A 25,212-nucleotide genomic window follows, 5' to 3' on the forward strand; every position below is an offset into this window, starting at 1 on the left:
AGACAGCATTGTTTGCATTCAATACTGACAGATGGGCTCTGGTTTTCCAATTCTTCTGCCTTACAACAATTTCAGTAGTGATCATCTTGCTGTATCTTCTCCCCTCTGGGAATCCTACACACCTGGCACCTGGGTGCAGACCATCCCCTCAAGTATTTTCAATGTGCAAGAGATGAGAGCAATTTGTGCCTTCGAGCATCTCTCCACCACCACCCAGCGTGCCCAGCCCTTGCTCCAGAGCCTTAGAAGGACACAGTAGAAAGGAAGAGCAATGCAAGACAGCTGGAGTAAAGTAGAGCAGGAAAGTAACCAGAACATTAGAAACACATTTGTAGGGATGGAAGTTTCACAGCAAAGTAGCTTTGAACTTGGCTGCTAAATAATTCAAGCAGGCCTAGCAAAAGCCCCAATTTTATTTCCCACTGTGCATTATTGAAACTGTCCCAGATGGTATAAAACTTGAGGGGTGGGACAAAATGGAGTATCAAAAATTGAGTCAGTTAAATTGGCTCTAGCTACAATTCCACTGCAGCTTCTTTAGTGATGCTCTTGTACTCCTTCAGAAGTTCCTCTTGTTACTCCCACTGATGAAACTGTCAACCACCTCTCAAACCTGAAACCTTAACAGCAATAAGCTGGCATGAGTTTCCACTTGACACAATCCTTACTGAGCACTAATATTTATTAATTAGTCACCTATACATTGAAACCAATGAAATTATGCTAACAGAACAAAGGCACATTTTGTGTAAGCCTGGATTTTTCAGAAGGGATGAGAGTGACAAAATCTTGGCTCTGCCATTTTATAATAGCCCAAATATTCTGTTGCCTCCTGGTTCACATTGGCATAGTTTGTTCTATAAATAGAAACACAAGTACTTTTTAAACTCCACTGGGCTGATTCACGCATCCTGTACTAGAGAGGCTTCAGTATCACTTAACACATGCACAAAATCTCTTTGGAAACCTTGAGTTATGTGAAGAATGCTATAATGCACAGTGTTGTTATCGCTGTTACTGCTGAAACCCAACTCTGTCACTCCCCGGCTTTCACACACCAGATTTCCCTGGGGAATGCAATTTAAGTAATTCACAGCTTAGAAACAAACATCTCCTCTCCCTCTCATTTTTCTTCTTTTTACAGGACTGTAATGACCCTCTTTTATTGTTTCCAACAGATTTACAACAGATTGGAAATACCCAGCATCTGCTCAGCAGTAACAATATGAGCAGCCATATGTGATTTGAAGCCAAGGCTTAAAAAAAGCCCCAGTCTTCTCCCTCCAAACAGATTTTACAAACTGCCCTTTTGCTTCCAAAGTAGAGGGTTTTTACAATGACAATGATCACAACAGGAATGAGGATTTAACTAAGCCAAGAGGTTGGACAATATTTGCAATAAAAAAAGCTTATGAGCCACTTCTAATGGCATTTACAGAATCTCTGCTCAGGAATTCTTACACTGATATCAATGCACAGATTCTACACTACAGACAAACTGCCTTTAAACTGGTTTGCATATACAGAAATACAAGTTTTAAAATACTTGATGTCATAGTTTCAGGCTACACTTTATTATCAGGTGTACTCATGACCATGTGGCAGAAGACAACAAAGCATTCCTCTAGGAAGCTGGAGTCTTTGCAGCGTAGCGGAAAATATCATGGCACTAACCCAAAGCTGGTACTAACATTTCACCCTTCCCACTCTGGCATTTTATACAGCTGAAAGCTGGCCAAGCTGTAATTGCTGGAGCTTTCAGCAGCCGTGTCATCTAGCCACACACACAAAACAGGGCAGTTAGTTCTTATTACACAGGTCTGGGATTTCAGCTGTACAATGGGACTCTCAAGTCTGTATGCTTCCAATAATGTCTTGAATAAATTACTAAGTCTGCCCTTTTCCTACATATGATGATTTATTGCCTAGGTTTACCTGGGAGGGAAAGACTCAGCGAAGTGATTTAAGGAATTACAATCCATCCCTTTTATTTGTGGTATTGTCCCATTCCCCTACACATTTCATTCCCTCTCTCTCCTCCAAAACAATGCAAGTACTAGGCCAAATTTTGGAAGTAACAATGACAGATGCTGCTGTATTCATTATTATTAAAATTTAAAAGTTGATGCTGCAGTTTGAAGATTTTTTTTTCATGTTAAACACAGATGCAATCAACAAGAGACAGACAGTCTAGAATTTGCCCAGCTTGATAATAATCAGAAAGCACATTTTAAAAATTAAGCTATAATCTAGACACAAGGCCCAGCTGCTGTTTCTATAAGGAAAACTGACAACTCTCTCAACAAGGTGCAAAAGAAAGGAAACAAGAGAACAGTGTTAGTTGACAATGGAGTGCAAGCTAAGACACCAGCCAGAAGACAGCAAAGAAAGCAAACCCTTAAATGAGCAAATAAAGCTGACTGCTACATGTCAGTACCCAAACAGCCTTACTAGAGAATGGCAGCACTTAGGAGCTAAAACCTTTATGAAACAAAGGATCAGTAAGAAATGTGTGGGTGAGAGGAAATTATGAAACCAGAACACTGATTAAGAAGCATATGAGTTTACTATGTAGAGTCCTGACACACAATACTTTGACAGCAATTCAAAGTGACTGCATGAAGAAAATGGAATTGATACAATTTTTTAGAGTAATGCATGTCAATTGAAGCACAGAATCTCAACAGTTTTATTGTAGAAACACTCATTGTGCACACTCAAAGAATGAATAAAAACATGGAAGGTGGAAGATATACCACCAGAAGCTTTCAAGGACTAGTAATATATATCCTTCTTTGTAATGTGATTTCTTGTCCAGCCACAACAATAACAAGAGTTAAATATTTTCAAAAACCCACCAGTATGGGAAAGTGAGAGGTAGAGATTTAGGGAAAAAAAAACAACTCTTAAGGGATCCAGGGAAAAAGAAAAAAGTAGAGCAACATATTGTTACAAAAAGCTCCAAAAATGAGGGAAAACAGTAACACTACATGTAGTCTAAGAACAAGAAAAAGCAGATCATGATGTAGCAGCACACTAACATTCTAGAACAGGATAAATTCCTCTGCATTACTAAACATGTAGCTGGAACACTGTAATGAGATCCATCAGGAAAAACACAACAAGAGAACACAGCAGAGAACTCCAATAGATTACAAAAATTGCATCATTTAGATTTAGCATTTAGAATATCTGCAAGCTGTAAGAGTATCAAGAAATTGGCTATCTTTTCTCAGTTCATTACTAAGGTGAATCCATTTCCTCTAGGAGATTTAGTTATTAAGAAGTCCACATGTCAGATTAACTATGAAAAGTTATCCAGGGTATTTTTTTAAAACAAATTCATTTAAAAGCAGACTTTTCTTTTAAGAAGTATGCAATAAATTTGCGAAAGACACTTCCAGCACTAGATACTTACTTTTTTAAGTTCAGCCCTTAAGTTATTATATGGAATCGTTACAAGTCAACAGTAGGTGGTTTATAAAATGTAATTTTATTTAATGTTACTTTGCTGTTACAGAGGGCATAACATTTTCACAAGGCTTTTTTGGGACTACAATCAATGATTAGCAACACACAATAGTGGTCCAAACTCTCTAACAATCACTGGACAAACTTGACACCTTCTCACATGTGCACAAACCTGCATGGAAAAGTACTAAATTTTATACTTGGACATGTGAACTTCAATTGGTTTTCCCATTCCAGTGTATTAAGAAATGACATGCACTTTAGTCTGCCAAAAAGCACTGCCTGTACTCCAGCAGTAACATGCTGCTTCTAATACATAGTAAAGTGAATACCAGAACTACAAAGGCAGGAGTGTAAGTGAACTTTTATTGGGAAGGGATATCAACTTAAACAGCAGCAACTGAAGATTAAGAGAAGCCCCTGTTTTTGAACACACAAGCTTCTGTATTACATGATACGGGAAGCAACTCAATTTGTGGTTTTCCAAACTTTAAATTCTCAACTTGATCTGGCCCAGAACTTCCATATTCCTACTGAAACAAATACACAGTAGCATGTGAAAGTCAATTATGGAAAGGAAACCCTGCAGAATAAGGAGGGAATGTGGAGAATTAAATGCTATGTGGAACACTTTTTAGTGGCAATTAACTACATTTTCGTATCTTACTGTAATACAAAACACAGTCAACTGGCAGGAACTGGTTCAGATTTGTTTTTAAATACCAGGTACACTTTAGTCCGCTACATAAGTGTTTGGAAGTTACTTATGTTTATATGAAATGAAGCTATTAATACTTTTCTACAGCAGTAACCGCACACCAGGAAGGCCAGGACAAACACAAATCAAGGAATGGAGTTTTCCCAAAGCTGCAGTGTGAAAAGACTATAAATTGATTTCCGTACACATGGATGGGTTTTCTTTGCTATAGGAAATCCGAGTGGAGCTATAAGGAATGGAGACGTGTAAAAAGGTTTTTTGAGAAGGAAAGGGAGAATGACGCCCCATGTGCAGTTTAGTTTTCTGCACCTTCTGCAGCATCACATTCTTCTCCTGCACTGTCTGATGTCCATAACTAGAAAGAAAAGAAGAAAAGTGTCAGCTTTCAGAAGTGCAGCTTGAATTCCAAAGAGACAACTACTGAGTGTAAGGAAATGATAATGAATTAGACTTGCCCACAAAGTACCAGTGCACTGGCACTGCACAACCCTGGCTTCCAGCACTTGCTGGGGGAGAGGTAATGGGCACATGCTGGGTGCATGTGCCCATGCACAGGGCACAATGAGCTCTTCCCCTCAGGCAGAGCAGGCATGTTCTCAATGGCTCCATTGTGCTTAACAGTGAGCTGTGCCATCTATCCCCGCCATTCAACAGCCTCAACAGCAGCTCCACAGGCAACTTCCATTTCAAACACAGCAGTCTGAATCCTGCAAGTGTAGATTGCCACTTTGGTTATCAAAGCTAAGCACTTCACTCTGCTAACCACAGACACTTGTACTGAAGGACTACTGCAAAATAATAATTGTTGTCATAATTTTAAACACAGTAGTTATTCAGAGAGGATATTCCCTGAAAAACTGCCATAGTTGCATATTTTAATACAATTTAGTTGTTCCATAAAGCACTTTTCTTAAATGGTTTATCATTATAACAACATACTCAAACAAACTGATTTTATTCTTAGTACACTGAAATTTCAGAGCTTTTGAATGAAAATCAGAACAACAAGTAAAGCAAACTACACTGGATGTACACCAGGAGAAACTGTTCTGAGGTAGTCATCAAAAAAGTTTGAGTAAGATTCCCTGACAGATCACAGATGACCTTTTTTAATTCCTTGTCCTATCTTATACATTAGGTTGGGCGGAATGCCCTTTCTCCCCTCTACCATAAAGGCCATCACACCAGGAAGAATGTGAGCTAACCGGGCTGTTATTCCACATTACATGGCATGAAGCTGGACATCAACTTACATAACATTCAAACTAAGTTATGAAAAGGTATCATAGGCAAACAGCCCAAGTCAGTGCTGTGCTTTGTGTGAGAGGAAAATAAGCGGTTTTTTCCATCAAATTCAGTCTAAGCAAACACCTGGAGAAAAGAACCAGATAATACATAAGAAAGCAACTTACTGTTAGGTTGTCTCTAAGCAACTGCATGATGAGAGTACTGTCTTTGTATGAGTCTTCATTCAGTGTATCAAGTTCTGCAATTGCCTCATCAAACGCCTGGAATAATTACATCATCTTTAGCCTTTCTATTAACTGATCATTAAGCAAGCAGAAGCTAAACCTATCAGAAAAGGCAGCTTAAAATAAAAAAGCAACATCAGAAGTTAATGACCTGCTCTACTTGAAATAAAAACATACTTAAGACATAATAAAAGCTTCCCATGCTGCTGAAAATTTAAGTCACATTGTAAATACAGCCTGCTTGTACCCCTTTAATCCCACTAACCATATGAGCTAGGAAATCAGAAACTTTAAATATGATCACTTCATTCACAGAATCTAGGAAGTAATAATTCATACAGTTTTAAGCATAAACTCTCTTCTACTTTCCCTGCACACATACTGGGAAAAAAAAAAGTGACTTACTGTCTTTGCCAGTGTGCAGGCAAGCTCAGGGTTGTTGAGAATCTCGTAATAAAATACAGAGAAGTTAAGAGCTAGACCCAAGCGAATTGGATGTGTTGGCTGCATCTCCTTCTTGCTGATATCAAATGCTTCCTGATAAGCTCCCTGTGAGTTTTCTATTGTTTCTGTAAAAGAATGACAAACAAAGTGGTATTGGGTTAATTTAGATTTTTTTAAAGCTATTCCTACCTAGATAACTCCATTAGTAGGAGACTCTAAAGTGCTGTACATAAACCTGTTCTTTGGAAAACAGTACACTTATTTAATCAAAGTAATGATTGTACACCCATCTTAAGTACAGCTGCCACACTGACAAAGCACAGGGAACAAACTAAGCTACTACAGGCAAAGGTATTCAAGAGAGATAAACACACAGAACTCGGTAAACACAAGCATCCAAGACTACTTCAGTCTTCAGTGGCCTTTGATAATCTTGAGCGGGACGGGGGAAGCATTTGTGTATTACTTTTTCTACAGAACTCATACTTCCTTTCTCAGGATAGACATGTTCATGTGAATTATGTGTGCAGAGTAAACAAGGCTCAATTCCTTGAGGAAGTTTGGAAGGCATGTACAGCATGTTTCTGAAAAATTGAAGGTTTGCCTCCAAAATCTGCGTGTGGACAGGTCAAGATAAAAAGCCCCAATGTTGTGCCCAAAATAACTGGGATAAACACCACAGACAAAAAGAGGTTATCAGGTCAGAGTACTTCAGGAGTGCTACCTATAATCTATTCCAGATTCACTTCTGATAGACAACCAAAGAGCCTACAGCTGCCTTAAACACGCTGCAGGATGGAAGGAGACTGCAGGAAAAGAAAGGTCATTGTCAGAGCTCAAAATACTCTGTGAGGGAGCTAGCTAGTACTGGCACTACTCCAGCAAATGCTGGTAAAATAACCTGGTAAGTAAAATATAATAAGTACTGAAAAAGAGTCAAGACAGATTTGGATTTGCAATATTTACACAGTAATGAGTGCTAAAGGACTATCCATTTGTTGAGAACAGGTGAAAGAAGACAAAAATTAGCAAATCCAGGAGATAAATTAACTCGTAAGTACATAAAATATATTTGAAGCAGAGAAAATAAACAGATGTTTTGAGGTGGAAGATCAGAAAAGCTTAAAGTCTTGAAGTTTGCAAGAAGTTAAGCAGAAAAGTCCGCATGGTGATACATATAAACTGTAGCTTCAGAGCTAAACCCCAGCAGGATCTGCTAACAAAGCTGTATCAATCAATTTCTCCTGCACTGTATTCCCTATTAGCATGTGTGGCATTTAACTGCAGTCATTTTAGCAAACAGGAGCTGGTATTTCTATGCTTGGACAAGCCCAGATTTGTAGCTGTTCCTTGAGACAAAATATAAATCAGATGATCTTTGTGAAAGCCAAAGGCAAGTTTACTCTGCCGATGGACTTGCTGCTGCTACTTGAATCAAATTAAGGGTTAAGAATTTCTGAATGCAATACATTAATGCAAAGACTTTTACTCCATTCTGTATGTCTTCATTTTTCAACTTGAACGCTCCTACAATAGAGGAGACTAACAAAGCCTTTACTGAGAGACAACCAGTCCCATCCTCCCACTGTGCACTGCAATCGGTTTCAGGAGGCCAACAGGGTCAGATCCTGCCCTGCCCAATGCCAGGGACAGCCAACGCAGCATCCACGTGTTCCAGCAGTCCCTCTCCTTTGTGTCACAGCACTACTGCACAACTAATTTTAGTCTGTTATGTAGAAGCAGATCACTAGCTTATGCCACTCCAAGAGTTTTTAACATCACAACATCATCTGGGCACCTTGCAAGGCAGTTTTAATAATTAATTCAATACATCTGCTCAATACAGAGTTAAAATCTTCCCCAGAAGAGGTTCCTGAGATACTTACAACTAACTATGCACCTGTTCTAACTCCTAGGAAAGGTCTACAGTCTCAAGATGCCCAGTATCAAGTGGCAGTTTCCAGGCCTTTCCTGCTGAATCCAAAAGGGCAAACTCAAATTCCCATTAAAATCAATCATTTTACAGTACAGCTTATGCTTTTTTGCTAGAGTATCAACTAGTAATTTTGTGGCTTCTTTATAAACATAGGTGACTACAATGAAGTCTGCTTCACAGTGAAATGGTTAAATTTTAAAAACCAACAGGACTCTACCATGGAGTACAAAATGTTAGAGAGATTTGTTTACTCTCCCCAACCAACTTTATTTTAGTAAAGAATTACAAACAAGCAACATTAAAACATCACCTACATTGTTTTCCATAAGATTTGAATAAGCATTATGGAAAAACTATTCAGGAATTTAGGGTAGATGACAGGAACACCACCTAAAATTCCCTGGCATATTCAAGGTCTGGTCAGAGTTTTGCTCTCTATCTGTATGAAAACTGGAGATTTCTGTCTGAAACACAGCTAACTCATGTGAACTTGGACTCTGTATTTCATTTCCTGGCCCCTCACCCACGGACCAGCGCTGTGAAAGACCCAAGGTACTTACGTTTTCTGTCATCACCACAGGCAACCTCAGCAAGGTATCGGAAGTAGTCTCCCTTCATCTTCAGGTAGAATACCTTGCTCTCTGGATTAGTTGCATTAGCTATTAAGTATTTGTCCAAGAGCTCCTGAAACAACAACAAAACACACATTGACATATTACAAACACCACTGCAACTAAGTTCAATCTACTTCTCTCCCAGAAGTTTACATGGACTCAAATGTTTGCTACAAGGCTAAAAAGAGTTCTAAGGCATTTTAGATAGATGCACACTTATTCTAACAAACCAAGTATAGGTACAAAACAGAGACTGCATTAAAATGAACAGACAACTGGCCAATCAGACTGCAAGTAACAAGGAAAGGAAACTGATGTACAGTTTCAGGACCAAGTTTAGTTTCAGGATATACACTTCTCATTTCAAAAACATGGAGATGAGTAAGCTTTTACTGGAAAAGCAAAACAGAACACAAAGTTTCAAAGCTACTTTTTTTTTATCAATTCTGTTTATTAGACTTGTGATAAGGAATCTCCAGCCCACCTACTACAGGGAGTCAAGGATTCAAACCCATTCAGTTGGCAGCCAACCTCACCAAACTGCACCAGCTCTTCACAAGGCTCTAAAGGAACACCTGGCTCCAACACAGCAAGGAGGCATCCTTCATACCGCCTTGCCAATCCCAGAACGGGAAGGGCCATACAGTGCTCTCCAGCACACCCTGAGCTGTGGCAAACATCACCTCTTGTTCATAACTGCCCTACCTGATACCAGAAGGACAAGGAAAGGTTTGCAAGCCTCCAGCAAGAGACGGTAAGTCTCTCTCCAAGGCTGCAAGTCATCCTAAGACAGGGGTGAAAAAAGGAGAGAAAAGGTACAGGACTTTCCCCTAGAGAACAGGGTAGTTCAGAGAACTGACAAGCGGCAGAGCAGCTTCTGGCTGACCTTGCCCCTGAACTCCAGAGATTTTACCCAACTTATTACTACAACCACCCATGTCCTCCAGAGTTGACAAAAGACGCAAATGAGTTCAGATACACTCAAGGAAACCCTGCAATACTCAGAGAAAACTTCACAGTAGGAATGTAAATGATAAAGATCTGCATTTACTTATTTGGAAAGTAAACAGGTCAAAAAAGGAGCAGAAAGTTTCCACAAAGCTTGCAGCTGGCTGGCTAGTTAAGATTTTTGTTACAGGAATATGTATCCAAATTCATGAAGCAGCTAGAAAGGAAATATGCAAGGAACTTTAGCTTTCTGCACAAAAATCCTTAGCACTTTAATTGGCTACTAGAGCACTATAATCAGAACAAGCTAATTTTAGACACAAACTTACTCCCTATGCACACCACCATACCATTATTACTTCCTTTAATGATCAATAGAAGCAAAGCAGTCCAGTTCGAAGTGTTTACTCATTCCAAGTCCATTTGAGGTTTTGGTAATTATTTTAAACTGACACTTGTAGTACGGTACTTCCAATTGGGTTAAAAAAGCATTTTTGCATCCAAACTGTATGTGCCCATGGATACAACACTGCAGTGCCAGACAAGCTCCCTCAGAGATTCCCACCAAGACAGTAAGGAAAGTACAGAGTCATACTTGCCCTTGATACAATCCTAGAGAAAACAGCAGAAGGTAAGATGATACCAAGCCTGACATACCCTTGCACCCACCAAATCAAAGACAGACTTTTTTAGGAGTTTCTGTAAGGCTATAAAACCACTGCCGAAGCCTAGACGCTGGCTATTTGGCAAAGGTATAAGTGAGGAATCTGTGTAATAGTTTAACACAGTCAAGTATGCAGGGGCTTGAGCAAACATATAGAACAGTACAGCACACTGGTGTTATGGAAAAAGCAGTAAAACCTTAGGTCTGTTTCAAAACAAGAGTTAAAAGGTAGTAGGCAGATGGGTAATACAACACCATAGTAATACTGTTATTGTGCATGAATCATTCCGTATTAGAGTTATTCCCACTCTACAGATTTCTGCAAAGGAAAAAAAACTTCACATTTTGGCTTGATGTTTTCCTGTTGCTTTTCTCCTTTGACAATGTCTACGTCAGCCATAAAAGTGCAAGGCTACACAAATCAGTTTCAGAGTCTCAGAGACAACAACATGGTAACCTCAAGTCTAACATTTGAGTTTGATTTTCCAAGAAACTGCCCAGAATGATGAAACATGACAAATAATACACCTATGGTTTAGCATAAATCCATGTTTGAAGAGTAACCACCAGCCTATAAAAGCCATCCTACAGTTGGGACTACCTTAAGTAGCAGAGATGTAATCTATACATGTGCTCAGATTAACTGTGCCACAGTCTAAGGAGCACTGACCAGACAAGCAGTGAAGATATTACACAGCATTTTAAACTAGATATTTAGCAAAATCCTATCTTTGATTCATCTTTCAAATACTGAAATAAAACTTTCAAGATGTTACAACTATATCAACAAGGGAACAATCAGGCATTTTTCTTTTATGCTTTCCAAAACACAGAAGTTTACTGTATACTTAGCACACAAAAAGTATTACCCATTTTATTACAAAATTCTGTCTTTGGAGGCAGCTCTACCTCTAGAGCTGATCTGGCTTGGTTATGACTGAAAAATGCTTAACCCCTGGAATCTAGTGCACACTAAAGAATGTTTACAGGAAAGCTTTAGCGTGGCAAATTTAAGCCAAATCTGAAAGCTACATTCCCTAGAGTATCAGTGCCCACTTTTTCCTTCCCCGAGATAGGGTAGGCCACACACTTTTTCTGGGAATATGAAAGGATTTTGCTGTGGCAGCCCTACCACAAGCAAGCAGCACTGTGGCCTGTGTGTCAGTGCATCCTTAAAATGCTGCCTTCATTACGCAGATCTGATAACCAGTGGCTCTGTCCAATCTTCTGAGAAACTTAAGAGAAAAAATGATGCTGAGAATGAGCTGCAGATTTTTAGACAGCAAAGAGTGGGTTATTTCCTAGGCACTTCTCAGGTGGAGAAGCTGAGTAGCCCAGCAGCTCCCACTCCCAGTTCATCTTGAGGGCCTACTAATCCTTACAATAACACAAGTAAGGAAGAGACCTGTGCCTTTTCCTTCAGCTAGTGTGGAACATTTTCATTCTGGACTTTAGATATTCATTTTTGGTTTTTTAATAGCCTTAAATGGAACCAGATCTCATTTATGAATACCTTAGGTTAGAACAGAATCCAAACAGACTTTGAGTGAAGCTAATTATTTATCAGGCCAGATGTTAATCTTTCAAATCAGTCATTTATTTGATGTATTTCGTGAGCCATTCATCTCAGGATATCATCATCATTTCTGGTAAGGCATCTTAGCCTCCCTTTTCAGAGACAAAATATTGGTGAGGTAGTGAGAGCAGAGAGCACAGTAAGCCAAATTTTTTGCTTTACATTGCCGTGAGTCAGTAATAGCCAAGAAAACTCTCATCTTTCCCCACCTGGACTTTTTTACCTTTCCAGCGGACAGAAATTAGCCAGGAATCCTTATTTTAAACATCAGCTGATATTAAATAAAATTACTACAGGCAGGCAAAGCAATAAAGCAGACCACAGAGAGCATCAAAGTTTTTGTGATTTTACCTAGGCAGACACAAGCACTGACAGAGGCATGATTCTGGGATGAAGTAAGGCAATACAGTAGACTGCCATCCATGCTCACATACAGTGAATGTGCCCATCCCTTTTATATATTAAAATACAGCTGCTACCATCACTTAAGAACTGCAGCTCTTCCCATCACCTTCTAAACCAAGTCTTGAAAAACCAGCAATTATGTGCTCTGCAACATGAAACACGCCTCAGAAGCCGCATGAAAGTCACATGATGTTCGAGCTGCTGATCTGCCCTGATGGCAGGTGACTCTCAGAACCAGGAGCCGTGTGAAGATGCAGGAATCAAAGCTCTATCCTCAGACCAAACCCATTGTGGCCACTGCAGTTGCACTACAATAGGCTTGCAGTGTGACAGCCTGTGGTTGGTAGCTGCTGCTTCCCCCAACACTGCCATATTACGCTCAAGTGGCATGCTGGTCCTCCTAGAGCATGACAATATTTCCCACTCTACTTCTCCTAAGTGTTGCTCATCCATCTCAGTTTATTTCTACCTTCACAGTGTGCTAACACTCTTGTCATCCTAACAGCATGATATTCTCATATATGATATTCTTTTCCCCTCCTATAAAAGGAAAGCTTATTTATCTACTATAGAGATGCCAGCAACAAAGGGCTAATGCTCCCTGGAACAGGTCTGCAGCCGCCTGAAGAAGCCATGGGGAGCAGGCTGGGAGCCTGGCAGCTAAATACTTCTTCCCCTAAAAGCTGATTTTTTTTCTTCCTCTCTCCATTGGCAAACATATTCCTCTACATGTAAGTGAAACTTACATTTCAATTGCCTTTTTGGATTCTTCTCCATTCTACTTTTGTTCTTTACCAACTAGGTAAGTATCCTCTCAGTCCTTTTCCCCTTCTGTTTAAGTAGGCTCAAGGGTTGAACATGCGGTACTCACTGACCACTGCAATTAACCTGAGCCAGAAATACTAAGTCAGTATATCTGCTCTCATCACTTCCCCATTTTTTCAGCTTTATGAAAAGCAAGCCCTGAAGGAATGTCAGCCATACCTTTACCTGAATGTATGTCTGACACAGACGAAGCAGCTCCCTGAAGACAGAGCTCCTTAATAATTACTTGTGGTGTGTGCATCCAGCACTCCTTACAATACACTGGCACACCTCCCCTACAATTCATGTTCCAGTCCCACTCCACATATGCTTTCTATTATCTCTTTTCAGGGCAACACCTCCTTGAAAAAGCTGACATCGTAACAGAAAGTCCCACCACTCTCTTCCCACCTAAGCCTATTTTAAAAGGCAAGACTGATTGAGACATTAAGTTCAACCGTAGTGTACAGAAAATACTTTCTTATACAGTTTAACTACAGGGTAGGTTCAAGTGGCAGAAAAATACCACTGCTATCTGGACTGTGCTGTTTTCTCTTCCCACATATCCAGCTATAAAAAGCAAAGATGAATTTAGGAAAAAACCCATCTTGCATACCCAACTGAACTTTTAGCTTCCTTCAGCAGTTGTACCATTTAGAATTGGACTTCAGTAAGACTAGTAAGTACATGAGTGTAAGTCTCCTCATATATTCTAATGCCACTAGCTAGTGAGCATATTCTTCACACTTAACCATTCAATACCAGAGGATAAACGTGAACCAGATCAGTTCCAGAGATTATCTACTCATCACAACTAGTTTGAGGCCAATTTTCAAAGCACATTAAAGACAACATGTGCCTAGGTACGGACAGAAGTTCTCAATGTGGTAAACTCAAGTAACTCAAAACATTTACAATGCCACCATTACTCAGATGTCAACACCTATGACATGTTTGGGTCACATTACCAGCACCAAGTTATTTAATGTTATGCTATTAAAAGACAGATCTACACTGTCATTTGCATTTTATCACTGAGTACAGTTTATCATTAATTTTGTTCCACTAAAAGGAAAATGTCAATGTAAAAGCAACCATCAGAAACAGCAATGCCCTCCAAAATTTAAGCTGCTGCATGGTATTTAGCAAGGAGGAGTGTGTCGATGCTCTAAACGGCTGGCACAGAATTTTCTGAATGAAGTCTATGTTGGATAAAGTTTGATTTTTCAAGTTAGACTGTTTCAGCAATACCTTTGAGCCTTAAGCCCATATATCTTCAAGATGTTTAAAATACCTTATTTCAGCACCATCTCCATCTTCTGGGAATGTAATTTTAAAGGCTATTTTTAAAAGTGAACATCCTAACAGTTTGTGTGAAGTAGCTGGCATTTGCAGGTTTTAGTAATTTAAAACAATGTCCTTCACCTGGCTTGAACTCATATGACACAAAAAGCATCTAGAGAAAAAACCAAAATCCTACAGTAGTAATTTTTTGACAGAAGAACAAACTAATCAATATCAATGCTTATAATATCAAAATAATTATATTCTTCCTCACTGCATAATGGAAAAAGTTCAATTATATGGAAAAAAAGAAAAAAGAACCCAAGTTGAACTTCTGCTCAGCAGCTCTTAGCTGTCCAAGTGTTCTCAGACCTGCCGGCAGAGAAGGTGTCGTCATTCCACAGAGTACCAATTTTTCACGGGTTTTACAGGAACTAGACTGCATTTTATTGCTATTTCCTCGATGTTTCTTTGTTTTCTGAACTGACACTGAATGTTCTCTATTTTGAGCTCTAAGTGCTTTTGGCTTGTTTTGTTTATTAAAGAGCACAGCCGCCAGGAGAACAGATGTTACCTGGGTAACAGCAAGTAACTGATTACTTAATGTTGTACCACACACTAATTGGCCAAACCCCAGAGAACCAAAAAGTTACATGCAAGTGTAGCAACAATTTCAAAATAAACCTATTTTGAGACAAGGTGTCTAAAAATAATGCACAAGGCACAGAGAGCATGTCAACACTTCTAGCAAGTTAACTCACCACCCTGAAACATGGATTCAACATCAGAGTCCCATCTAGATGAGCAGCCTGCATCTCACAGGAACACCATGAGTGTATGAGGCTACATAAATTCAGGGCTGCAGTATGCAAAATATTTGGAAAAATTATTCCGTCTCAAGTATTTCTGATGGTTCATCCAAACCCAATACAAAAAAAAAAAAAAAAAAAACAAACAAGAAGCAGCATAGAGAGAAATGGTTTCCACCCCAGCTGCAGTCAAAAAGCAAAGCTAAAGTTGGTGAGGCAGCTCAGACCAACATAATCACCTAATATAACTTAAATGTGAATTTAAACACATCAAATATTCCTAAGTCTCTGACAGCAGAGATGACTGGTGTGGGCTCAGACCTTTCAATAAGGCTTCTACTCACAAATGACTGCCTGTTTTAATCGTCTAGCAGAGTAGTATTTAAGACTTCTTGACTATTTTAAGTAAAATCAGTCATTCCAAAGTCCACAGTATGACTCACTGAAACCTAGGTGTTTTTTAGCGTTCAGCAGTTGTTTTCTTGACAGGAAAGGGAGAGTCCCCTGGTGCAACAGTAAGATCACTTTACTTTCAACAGTGTAATTCAGCGGAACTGAGTTCTTCATCCTTCAGGATTCAAGCTGTATGCATCAACTCCTTTTGGGAGAACATTAAGTGATTTTCATACAGACCTTTCCAGACTAACAGTGTTTCAGTTTACATATTGAGGAAAATATGTGTGCACCTTTCCAGTAATGGCGTGGCCTAAAGATGACCTGACAAAGCACTACTGAAAGCAGTGACAAATGTACCTGACATGAAAACAGAGAGGGTGATCTAATTCATCTTTTCCATTTAGTTCCATGTCTCTGTCTATATAGTTTCAAGAACTGGCAGCCAATACTTTAGACTGGCCCTGAATGAAGTATCTGGAATCTTACTTAACAAATACACTGGAAGCCTGAGCTACAGCACGTCTGCCCACACTACTCCCACCTGGGGCTGAGATTAATTTAATCTAGAATTTACACTCACTGCTTATACTTCTCCTCAAGTTAGGAAGTTCTGTGGTCCCCAGAGAAGTATGTAAGCCAGGAACTACAAGTGTATGGAAATGCAAGTTCTCCTTTCTATAGATTTTCAGACAAAATGAACAACCAAGTGAAAGTCAGAGAATTATTTAAGTTTTTATGGAAGAGCCTGAAGTTTTCCAGTTTCCCCCATCTAATGTAGAAATGAGTATTAAAAAAAAAAAAAAGGTCATTACTCTTTTCAAAAATTAAAAATTTTGGATGAATTAATGGCCATACAACACAGCCAAAAGCTTTCAGGAAAAGTTCCTTGGCATCTGACATATTTATTTCAAATTGATTCTAACATTCTTCTGTGACTGCATTTTACATACTTCTAATTCCTCAAAATACTTCAAAGCGCTCTTCTCCTCTAAGCAAACACACATTTTAGACACCAAATCCTTCCCTTCAGAATCCTGGCCATCTAAAAGTTTACTTCAGCATCCATTCATGACATTGTGTAATATGACGGAATTAAACAAAAAAAGTCTAAATTTTCATTTAAAAATACTTCTATGCTCTGCAGCTACAGAAACCCAAAGGTAAGATTAAATGACTGGCCAAGGTATATCTAGACTAACAGCACTCAAGAGGAACAACAGCACACGGGAGTTATGTGGTCTTAAGGTACATTGCCCTTATGCAAAGAACTAATTTTGACTTGCTTTAATTCTCATCTCTTTGGGAGTTCTTGATCAGAGGTTTGGGACCACAAACTCAAAATGGTAACACAACAGATGCACTTTATTCCCATTGCATAGTGTAGCTTGGAAGAGCCTTTTGCATCATCCAACTTTATCTTGAAGGAAAGCCAGCAATATATTATTTTACTTAGTCTACTGGGACTGTGATTGGGAGTGTGCCAGTAATTTGTTATTCCCCAAATGAGACAACATACAACAATGAAGTCTAACCTTAGGTCAGAAAAACTGAAGTCAACATTTCAGATAACCTGGTTACAACAACATCTCACAGAAAGTGAGCCATGACTTTTTCCTAAGGCCCTGTTACCTACTTTTATTAAAAACAATTTCTGCTTACAAGAATTTTGCAAAATATATTTGACTTCAGAACAAAACTTCCTGAAGAAGTTTTATCCAGCAATGATGTGTCAGGTAAAAGTATATATAGTGTATTTAGAAAAGCTATTATTAAAGCAAATGCAAATTCTTCTGTTTTCAGAGCTGAACACTACTCATATATCAGGCTACTTCAGTGAATAGATCATATAAATTAAAGGAGAGAATAAAGAGTAATAGAGTAAATAACAAACCCTTATCCATATCAGAAACTGGTAAATTAAATCCTTGATTACTTTAACAAATTTAGAGAAAGGTACAAGCAAAATCATAGCTAATTCAGGACTTCCAGCTCTAAGATCTTGACATCTGATGTTCTGGTGGGGGCACAGACTACAAGATGTGAAACTCAGCACTCAAATTGTTTAGCTGCCTCTCCTAAGTGCCTAGCTCACACAAATCAGGCAGTGATATATATTCAGATGTACAGGATGGATTAGCGAATGACAAGCTTACAAATCAGCAATATGCAGAGCTGAAGTGTTCTAATGTTGGTTCCAGGTTCCTGGGATGCAGAAAGGATGAAGAGGAACTGTAAACACCCCTCCAATAAACTTGGTGGAGCTATACTGAGTATCACAGATGCAGTGCTCAAGAATAATTATTACTTACCTTACCTGTTTGTGACAAAATTGGCTTCAAGTTTATTGGCAGTAAGAAAGCACCTGGCCCCTCATTCTCAAAGGCCAAGAGCATAAAGATAAATATGAAAATATTGGTTAATCAAGCATGCACCTTCACCTACCAAATTTACAAAGCATACCCATGCACTTTTACCAGCCCTTCCTCTGCTGTTTTCCTCACTACCTGCCTCTGAAAATCAGGCATCCCCCATTACTGAAACCAGAATACTAAGCTGCAGTGCCTGTACAAAATCTACTCCTTTAATACTGTGCTAAACAACCCCAATTTGTGTCATGATAAAGAAATCAAGTGTAATAACCTTCAAACTCAGGTGTGTTCTTTCCCCATCAAGTTCTCTCTCTCTCACATACAGCCTTCCGTATTTTTCTTCAAAAAGGCACCTCTTCACATTAGTATCCAAGGTAGTAGAAGTGCCTGTGAGACAACTGTCTAGCAGGTAAGCATGACAGTGATTTACAAAATCTGTTAAAAGCTTCACTGCATTAGCAGAAAACCAGAATTTTTGGCTTTGTTGTCCAGTTTGACCCAGTGAGCACATCCTACTTTCTCAAGGCCACCAAAGCAATAAATGTCCTCCAAGAAATTAAGTAATTCTAGACAGCTGTAAGGGGAGGGGGCAGCAAGCAATGACTGCATGGGATGGAGGCTTCAGCTACCATCAGAATTACTTGAACTATTCTTAGCTGGACTCTCTAACAGTTCACAGTCTGTTCAAGAACCTTGGTGCACTCCAGGCTTTGTTTCTGCAAGAATCAGTCCCTTTTCAGAAATGATTAAGTTCTCTTTGCACAAGAGTGAGGATTCAAGCAGCAGATTCTATTGAAAGATGACAGAAGGTAAAACTATGAATAAGTCAAGCTCAGACCCAAGTTTCAAGCATATTAAACTAAAAAAAATGAAACCATTAAGTTCCACAATTCTTACCACAAATGTGTTGATGGTTTCTAGAAGCTGTGCTAAGAACACAAAGGAAAAATAATTTCTCTCTTCACAAATTACTTTTCACAAAAAAAGATTATTTATTTCAAACTATTCATTCAACTCACATTCGCTCCACAGTTCTGGACTTGCCAAGAAGTAACGTTCCCAACCTGACTTTATGAAGTAGCCCTTCCTTTTACTCAGTCACTTTAGAATAGCAGTTTCTTTAACTTACAAAAGGTTAAATGTAACACTTGAAACACTGTCCCAACCACAACTGGGGCAACTCAAATCCAAATGTAACATTAAGTGATTAGCATACCTGACCTTCAAAATGAAACTGCATCCTACAGTTTCCTGTATCTAAAGACTGTATGTAATACCCTTTTAGTGGGTTTCACCTCTACACCACATATATTTCTGTACAAACTCTCTCTCTTCCCTGACAATAGGAACACAGAGACAAAGAATTCACAAGATATGAAATTTTGGTAAATTGTTTACATAGCAGCATGAAGCTGATACCTACTGAATATGACAAATTTCTACATGTGCAATAAAAACCACAAAGATTGCACTTTTCTGTAGGCCAAAGGTAACAGTAGGGAATAAACAGGGCTATGGTCAAAGTTATCCATCATCAGACATCAGATATTTTACCTGATATGAGGAATCTATTTGCTACTGCAAGAAAATGCCAACATCACTTTCAATTTGTGCTGTTGAAACAAACTGCTCTAAACATTACCTTCTAGCACAGGGATTTTTCTTCTACTCATTTTAAGTGACTAACTTTAGAACTAGATCTACAAAATGGATAATAATCAGAAGTGGACACATTTTTTTGCTTGTTTTTATTAGCTTTTATTGTTTCTTCAGTATGTTAAGCAGCAGTAGGAACAACATTGCAACCTTGTGGGGTGAGGGAGGGAGGAAGGAAGGAAAGGGGGGCTGGCAAAAGCAACACACCAATACATGCTTTCAACAATTAACAGTGCAATCTCTCAGAAGATCAAAGCATCCCATCAGCCTTAAGACAGTAAAAATACAGACAACACACACCTATAGCTCAAAACTATTTCATTGCAGGCACTGCCACAGAGTGGCAAAAAGAATCAACAGCACAAGTAACGTGAGTATTCCTTAATTTCTAAAAGTTCACAATGCCATCGCTCATTTCTAGAGAAACAAGCCAACATAGGCCTGACACAATACAATGTAAAAACGTTTACAGAGGACACTGTGAAAACTGATGTTGGGAAGCAACTTAAAAGCCTCAGGTACGTAACTTTTCTACGTAAAATTTTAAAAGAATATTAAAAAAACACTTTAACATTTCAGTTAGACAGGAGAAGTAACCACACCAAGACATGGTTGTTTTCAAGCCCTTATGATTTTGCATCTTCATCAAGATTTAAACTGTGGGCAAATAGTTACCAAATCTCATCTCAGCTCCAACACATCAGGACCTAGAAACTGAACACAGGCAAACCCGCACAAAAACCCTCAAGCTGTAAGTGGAGAGCGCTTCCAGGCAAGGGCTGCTGTCTTCCCTGCATTTACATTACTGCTCTCTAAAGAACAAAGGAGCCTGAATGCAACACAAGTTACGACCAAGGCTCTCAGAAAACCCAACGGTTTAATCTGCTTCCCCAGAAAGGTTCCAATTCAAAAGTTAACTTAAACTATTGCCACTGAACAGTAAGTTCAGTATTATTAGTAAGCATATTAGTAAGCAGACCTTATACTATACATTTCATCTTCAAAGTTTCCCACATCATTTCACTAATTATATGAAAGTTCCTGCTTGCATCCACCCTTTCTACATTATCTAGTGCCCGTTTTGAAATCACTCAGGTCAAGGGAAAGCAACATGAACTTTGTGCTCAGAGTATATGAATCAACATAGTGTGAACTTTATCTTGAAAAAAATTAAGTTGCCAACCTGTTTCTTTATTCAAGGAGAAGAGAGTTTCAAGAACAGTTTTAACTATGAGTCATAAGGGATGATTCAACATTAACTCTCTACATTACCAATGAATTAGTCAATCAATACAGGGAGCTCAGCAAAACCTCATAGTGTACCTTTCAAATAAAACATTTGTGCAAGTTATTTGACAGCCATACCATTTCTCCATTAAAGAGTTATTCTCATCTGAAAGACCAGTCATAAAATTAACAGCTAAAAAGTATTCAGATCATGCCTACTTGCAAGATAGGCAGTTAAAGAATGACAGTTAAATAATCAGTAAAAGTTTTATTTTTATGTATACATCTATATACAGATATCTCAATGTAATTTTGACTGTTTTTATTCTAGTGGTGATTAAAATTAGGTTCTTTATCAAACCATGACCTGAAACAACACTTACTTAACTGGCTTGGGGCATTTTTTGCAGGAAAAAAAGTAATTACAGATTCCATGTTCCTGACATTTTAATAAAAAAAATAGCAGCATTTTTAATGCTAGCACAAGTATTTCTACATGAAGATTTAGAAATATGCCACACCAGTAGTTAAAAAAAAAAACCTTTTGAAAAAACTGTTAGTAGTATGACTAACAGCAGTCACACTCCACCCAACACACCCACCCTTGCTAAATCCAAATACTCCAGATGACAAGCAACCTTTCCATACTCCTTGCCAGCAGTTGTTACAGTTTAGCTGCCTTCCTAGAATTAAAAAAGCATCTCTGAGATTCAGCTGAAGAGATCTGAAAAAGCTACAAGCTGTTACCATAGTACTAGTACAGAAGACATTATCATTCAAAGGAGGAGCCAAAACCATTGTGTGGCTCAGCTTTAGGAAACCCATCCTTTGTAACGCCTGCTGGTCCTGAATTCCAGCCTCTCACACACTGACTCACGGATCATAGGAGTGGTAGATGGAGGAAGAAAGGGAGGGAATCAGAAGAGAACAGAACTGCACATGGCCCTCAAAGGAAGAATAAAAAAAGGAAGGCTTGCAGTAGATAGCCAACATCTCCTACCAAAGGAAGGCACATCTTTGCAGCAGGTCAGGACAGGACAGGAAAAGCATGCTCAGCTGCAGGTCTTCACTACTTCCTGCAGCCTTCCAGGCCGGAAGGGGAGAGTTGCCAACAGGCCATTGCTGAGAACAGAGAAAGACTAGAGTGCATTGAAAAATTCATCTAGCACAGGAAGAGCTTGCTTTCCCTACACTTGAGGTCTGTGCTAGCACAGCTACCAGAATACCTGCTGGCCACCATCAGAATAACTACAGTAGAGACACTGCGTGAAGTGGTTCACTGCCTCTCCCTATGGAAACACAAGTTCCTTGTCAAAATGGTACAACCAGTATGAGATTTTATACATCACCTTCTCCAAGGCACTCGATTTGGTAAAAGGACAAAGGGAGATTAAGAAGTCTGAAGAGTGAGCTTTACATGGAGGTCCCAATAAGTTAGTTCTCAAGTGGGCACTGAGTAGAGTGACACAAATGCTGCCACTTCAACACAGGGTTCTAGTGAAACTCTTGCCACAGGAAGTCAGAATCCTACAGAAGTTTTTTTCATCTTTGTGAAAATAACGTCTTAATATCTCAATTTCAATACACCTGTAACTGGAGAAACAATTTTGCTCTTGTGGAAGGCATGGGCTCTTAAATGTGTTAAGGAATTAACTGATTCGTAAAGCTAACAAATATGAAAATTATTTTCAAGGAAAGATAACTCACTTTGATTTAGAAAGAAAGAACAAATCTAGGTGGCAGCATACAAGGAAGCATATAGGTATTTTCAGCACAATCCAAAGAAGCATTCCCTTGTACGTGAGCCAGAACACTTAAGAAGAAAAATCAGTTACTTCCAAACCAGCCACCTTTAAATTCACATCTCCTAAACAAATCTAGAATAAATTTACCTCAAAATTGTTTATTTCCTTATAGACTTGCTTCCTCCTGGTCTCACATTAGCAATACTAGACACCAAAAAAAAAAATGGTAACTAAGAGGAGCAAATCAACCACTGAAGCTAATCTGCCACAGAATTACTATTGCATTATGCACATGCAGTTTTTTTCAGATACAATTCCCTGGTCATGTAGAACTGGATCCAGCAGCCTCCACACTGCTGACACACATCTCTTGAGCTCCCACTGCAGTGCACTACAGTTTTCCTACCAATAGCATCTGGAATTCTGCTGCTTCCACAGAAATGTACTTCTGGGTTTGATGCATGCTTAGGGTGTCTTTTCAGTCTTTACACCTTAGCTTTACACTGCTCCATAATTATTGCAAACTCATCTCAAAGATACCCTGAGAAGTCAGCTTGCATCTAACAATTGCTACATGTCACTTTCCCCCCTTCAATACAGATGTCTAAGTTTGTAAAGTCAAATTTATGTTAAAACATTCCTCAAAATGTCTCTTGAAGACCTCTTTAGAGTATTTTTCTGCATCAGGAAGTAAACAAAATGCATACATGGTTTCAATGTTTGTAGCAAGTTATTAGCTGATCTGAATAAAGGGCTTTCCTCATTTTCAGCTTATCTTACCAATATGCTTACTAACCACAGCACAGAGGCTAAATTCTCTGTATTTCTGCAACTACCTGGTGAAATACTGCACATGGATCACTCCACCCAAAAACCTACCTCATAGACACTCAAAATTGACTATCTCAAATACCTCTACACATATAGGGCCAACAGCATAGTGCAGTTGATCCTCCTCATCATGGTGACCCATGTAAGGGTTGTAGAAATTATGGTACTGACCTCACCTACCCCACCAGAACACTGCATGATATGCCCTAAGCAAGTTTCCAATGCTTCCCCCAGTACAGTTAGCACACTTAAACACAGCATTTTTTTTACCTTAAACAAAATATAAGAAAAAACAAAGTCCCGACTTACCAGCACCGTGGTGCAGATGGACCTAAGCTCGGACTCCACCTTCTCCCGATAGTCCTTGATAAGCTGCATCTTCTTGTCACTGGTGTCTGTCTTCTGCTCGATGCTGGAGATGACCCTCCAGGCCGAGCGTCGCCCCCCCACCACGTTCTTGTAGGCCACGGAGAGCAGGTTGCGCTCCTCGTTGGACAGCTCGGCACCTTGCTCCGTTACTGCCTTCATGCAGGTGGCCATGTCATCGTAGCGCTCGGCTTGCTCAGCCAGCTTGGCTTTCTGGATCAACTCGGTCTTATCCATGGTGGCTGGCAGTGGGACAAGAGCAGTGCAGTAGCAGAAGAAGCTGGAGATGTCACACTATCAACACGAGAATGCACCTCAAAACCTGACAGAAAGAAGACAGCAACCATGATGCCAGGATAAACACCACCGAACACGATCCTGCAGCACCCACTGTAACCCAGCAAAAAACGAGAATTACTGTGAACCTTGCCTTCCCTTCCCCATCTCCAGGCGCTCCTCCTGGAGAGACGGACTGCAACATCTTGCCCTTCCATGCAAGGCTACGGGGACTCGTCCCAAGGGTCCACCCCTCGGGAAACCACGACCTAGAAACCCAGGTGAAGTCACACTCGGTCGGTGCTATACAAGGGACGGCAGCCAGCCGCCCAAGCAGTGGAAATAGCTGTTTTTCCATCAGTAAAAAGTCATCATCCCGCTTTTCCTTCGTGCCCTACGTGAGCATATTAATATGCTCTCTGACAGGCACTCGTGGAATGATTCCTGGTTACCACCCCGCCTAGGGCCCTCGCCCAAATCCCTGCCTCCGTGTGCTACCAGCCCTGCGGAAGAGCACCGGAGGCAGGCGGGTATGAATGCCGGGACTGGCGGGAAAAAATATATAATAAAAGCAGCAAGACGAGCTCGGCGGCGGAGAACACAGCAGGGGTTAAACCCCTCCAGGACCCTCCTCCCTGGGGGCGAGCGAGGCCAGGGCCGCGAGGCCGGGGAGGGGGCCCTGGGCGCTTCTCCTCCCCGCGGCGGGGCGCGGCGGACACGGGCTTCCCAGTCTGCCCCGGCGGCCGCCGATCCGGACCTCGGCGCGGCGGGGGCCCCGCGCTGCCGGCGGGGAGCGCGGCGGCTCCCGGTACAAGGCATCGGGTGCGGTCTCGGGCTCAGCGGCCGCGTCTCCTGGGACGGCGGGGGCCGCGGGGGCGGCCAGCGGAGTCCCCGTGGCGACTGGGCGGGAAGAGGAAGCGGCGGCGGGTGCGAAATGGCGGCGCTGGATGCACCTCCCGCTCCCCGGGGCCGCCGAGCTCTCCACGGCGCGATCACAAAATGGAGGCCGCGGCAGGAGGAGGCAGCGGAGCGGGGCCCATCCCGACGCCGGCCGCGGCCCCGCGCTCACCTGGGTCCGCCGGGCTGTGGGGCCGGGCCGCACCCGGACGGTGCCGCGCTCGGGGCTGTGGCGGAGAGAAAGAGCCGCTCCCGTCTCGGCCGAGCCAGCGCTGAAGGGCGTTGGCGCGCGCACCGACCCGCT

General features: G+C 40.5%; 1 protein-coding gene across 1 annotated transcript; it reads right to left on the reverse strand.

Annotated features, from left to right (window-relative positions):
- Positions 1-3,474: 3,474 nt before the first annotated feature.
- On the reverse strand, positions 3,475-25,212 carry YWHAQ (tyrosine 3-monooxygenase/tryptophan 5-monooxygenase activation protein theta). The gene is made up of 6 exons (XM_053972896.1): positions 25,081-25,212; positions 23,679-24,057; positions 8,602-8,725; positions 6,067-6,230; positions 5,602-5,697; positions 3,475-4,544 (listed from the first exon to the last, which is right to left on the reverse strand). The coding sequence occupies exons 2-6, from the start codon at positions 23,970-23,972 to the stop codon at positions 4,485-4,487; spliced, it is 738 nt and encodes a 245-aa protein (XP_053828871.1). The 5' UTR covers positions 23,973-24,057; positions 25,081-25,212; the 3' UTR covers positions 3,475-4,484.

The sequence above is a fragment of the Vidua macroura genome, chromosome 3 (assembly GCF_024509145.1).
Source record: "Vidua macroura isolate BioBank_ID:100142 chromosome 3, ASM2450914v1, whole genome shotgun sequence".
NCBI classification, from domain to species: domain Eukaryota; kingdom Metazoa; phylum Chordata; class Aves; order Passeriformes; family Viduidae; genus Vidua; species Vidua macroura.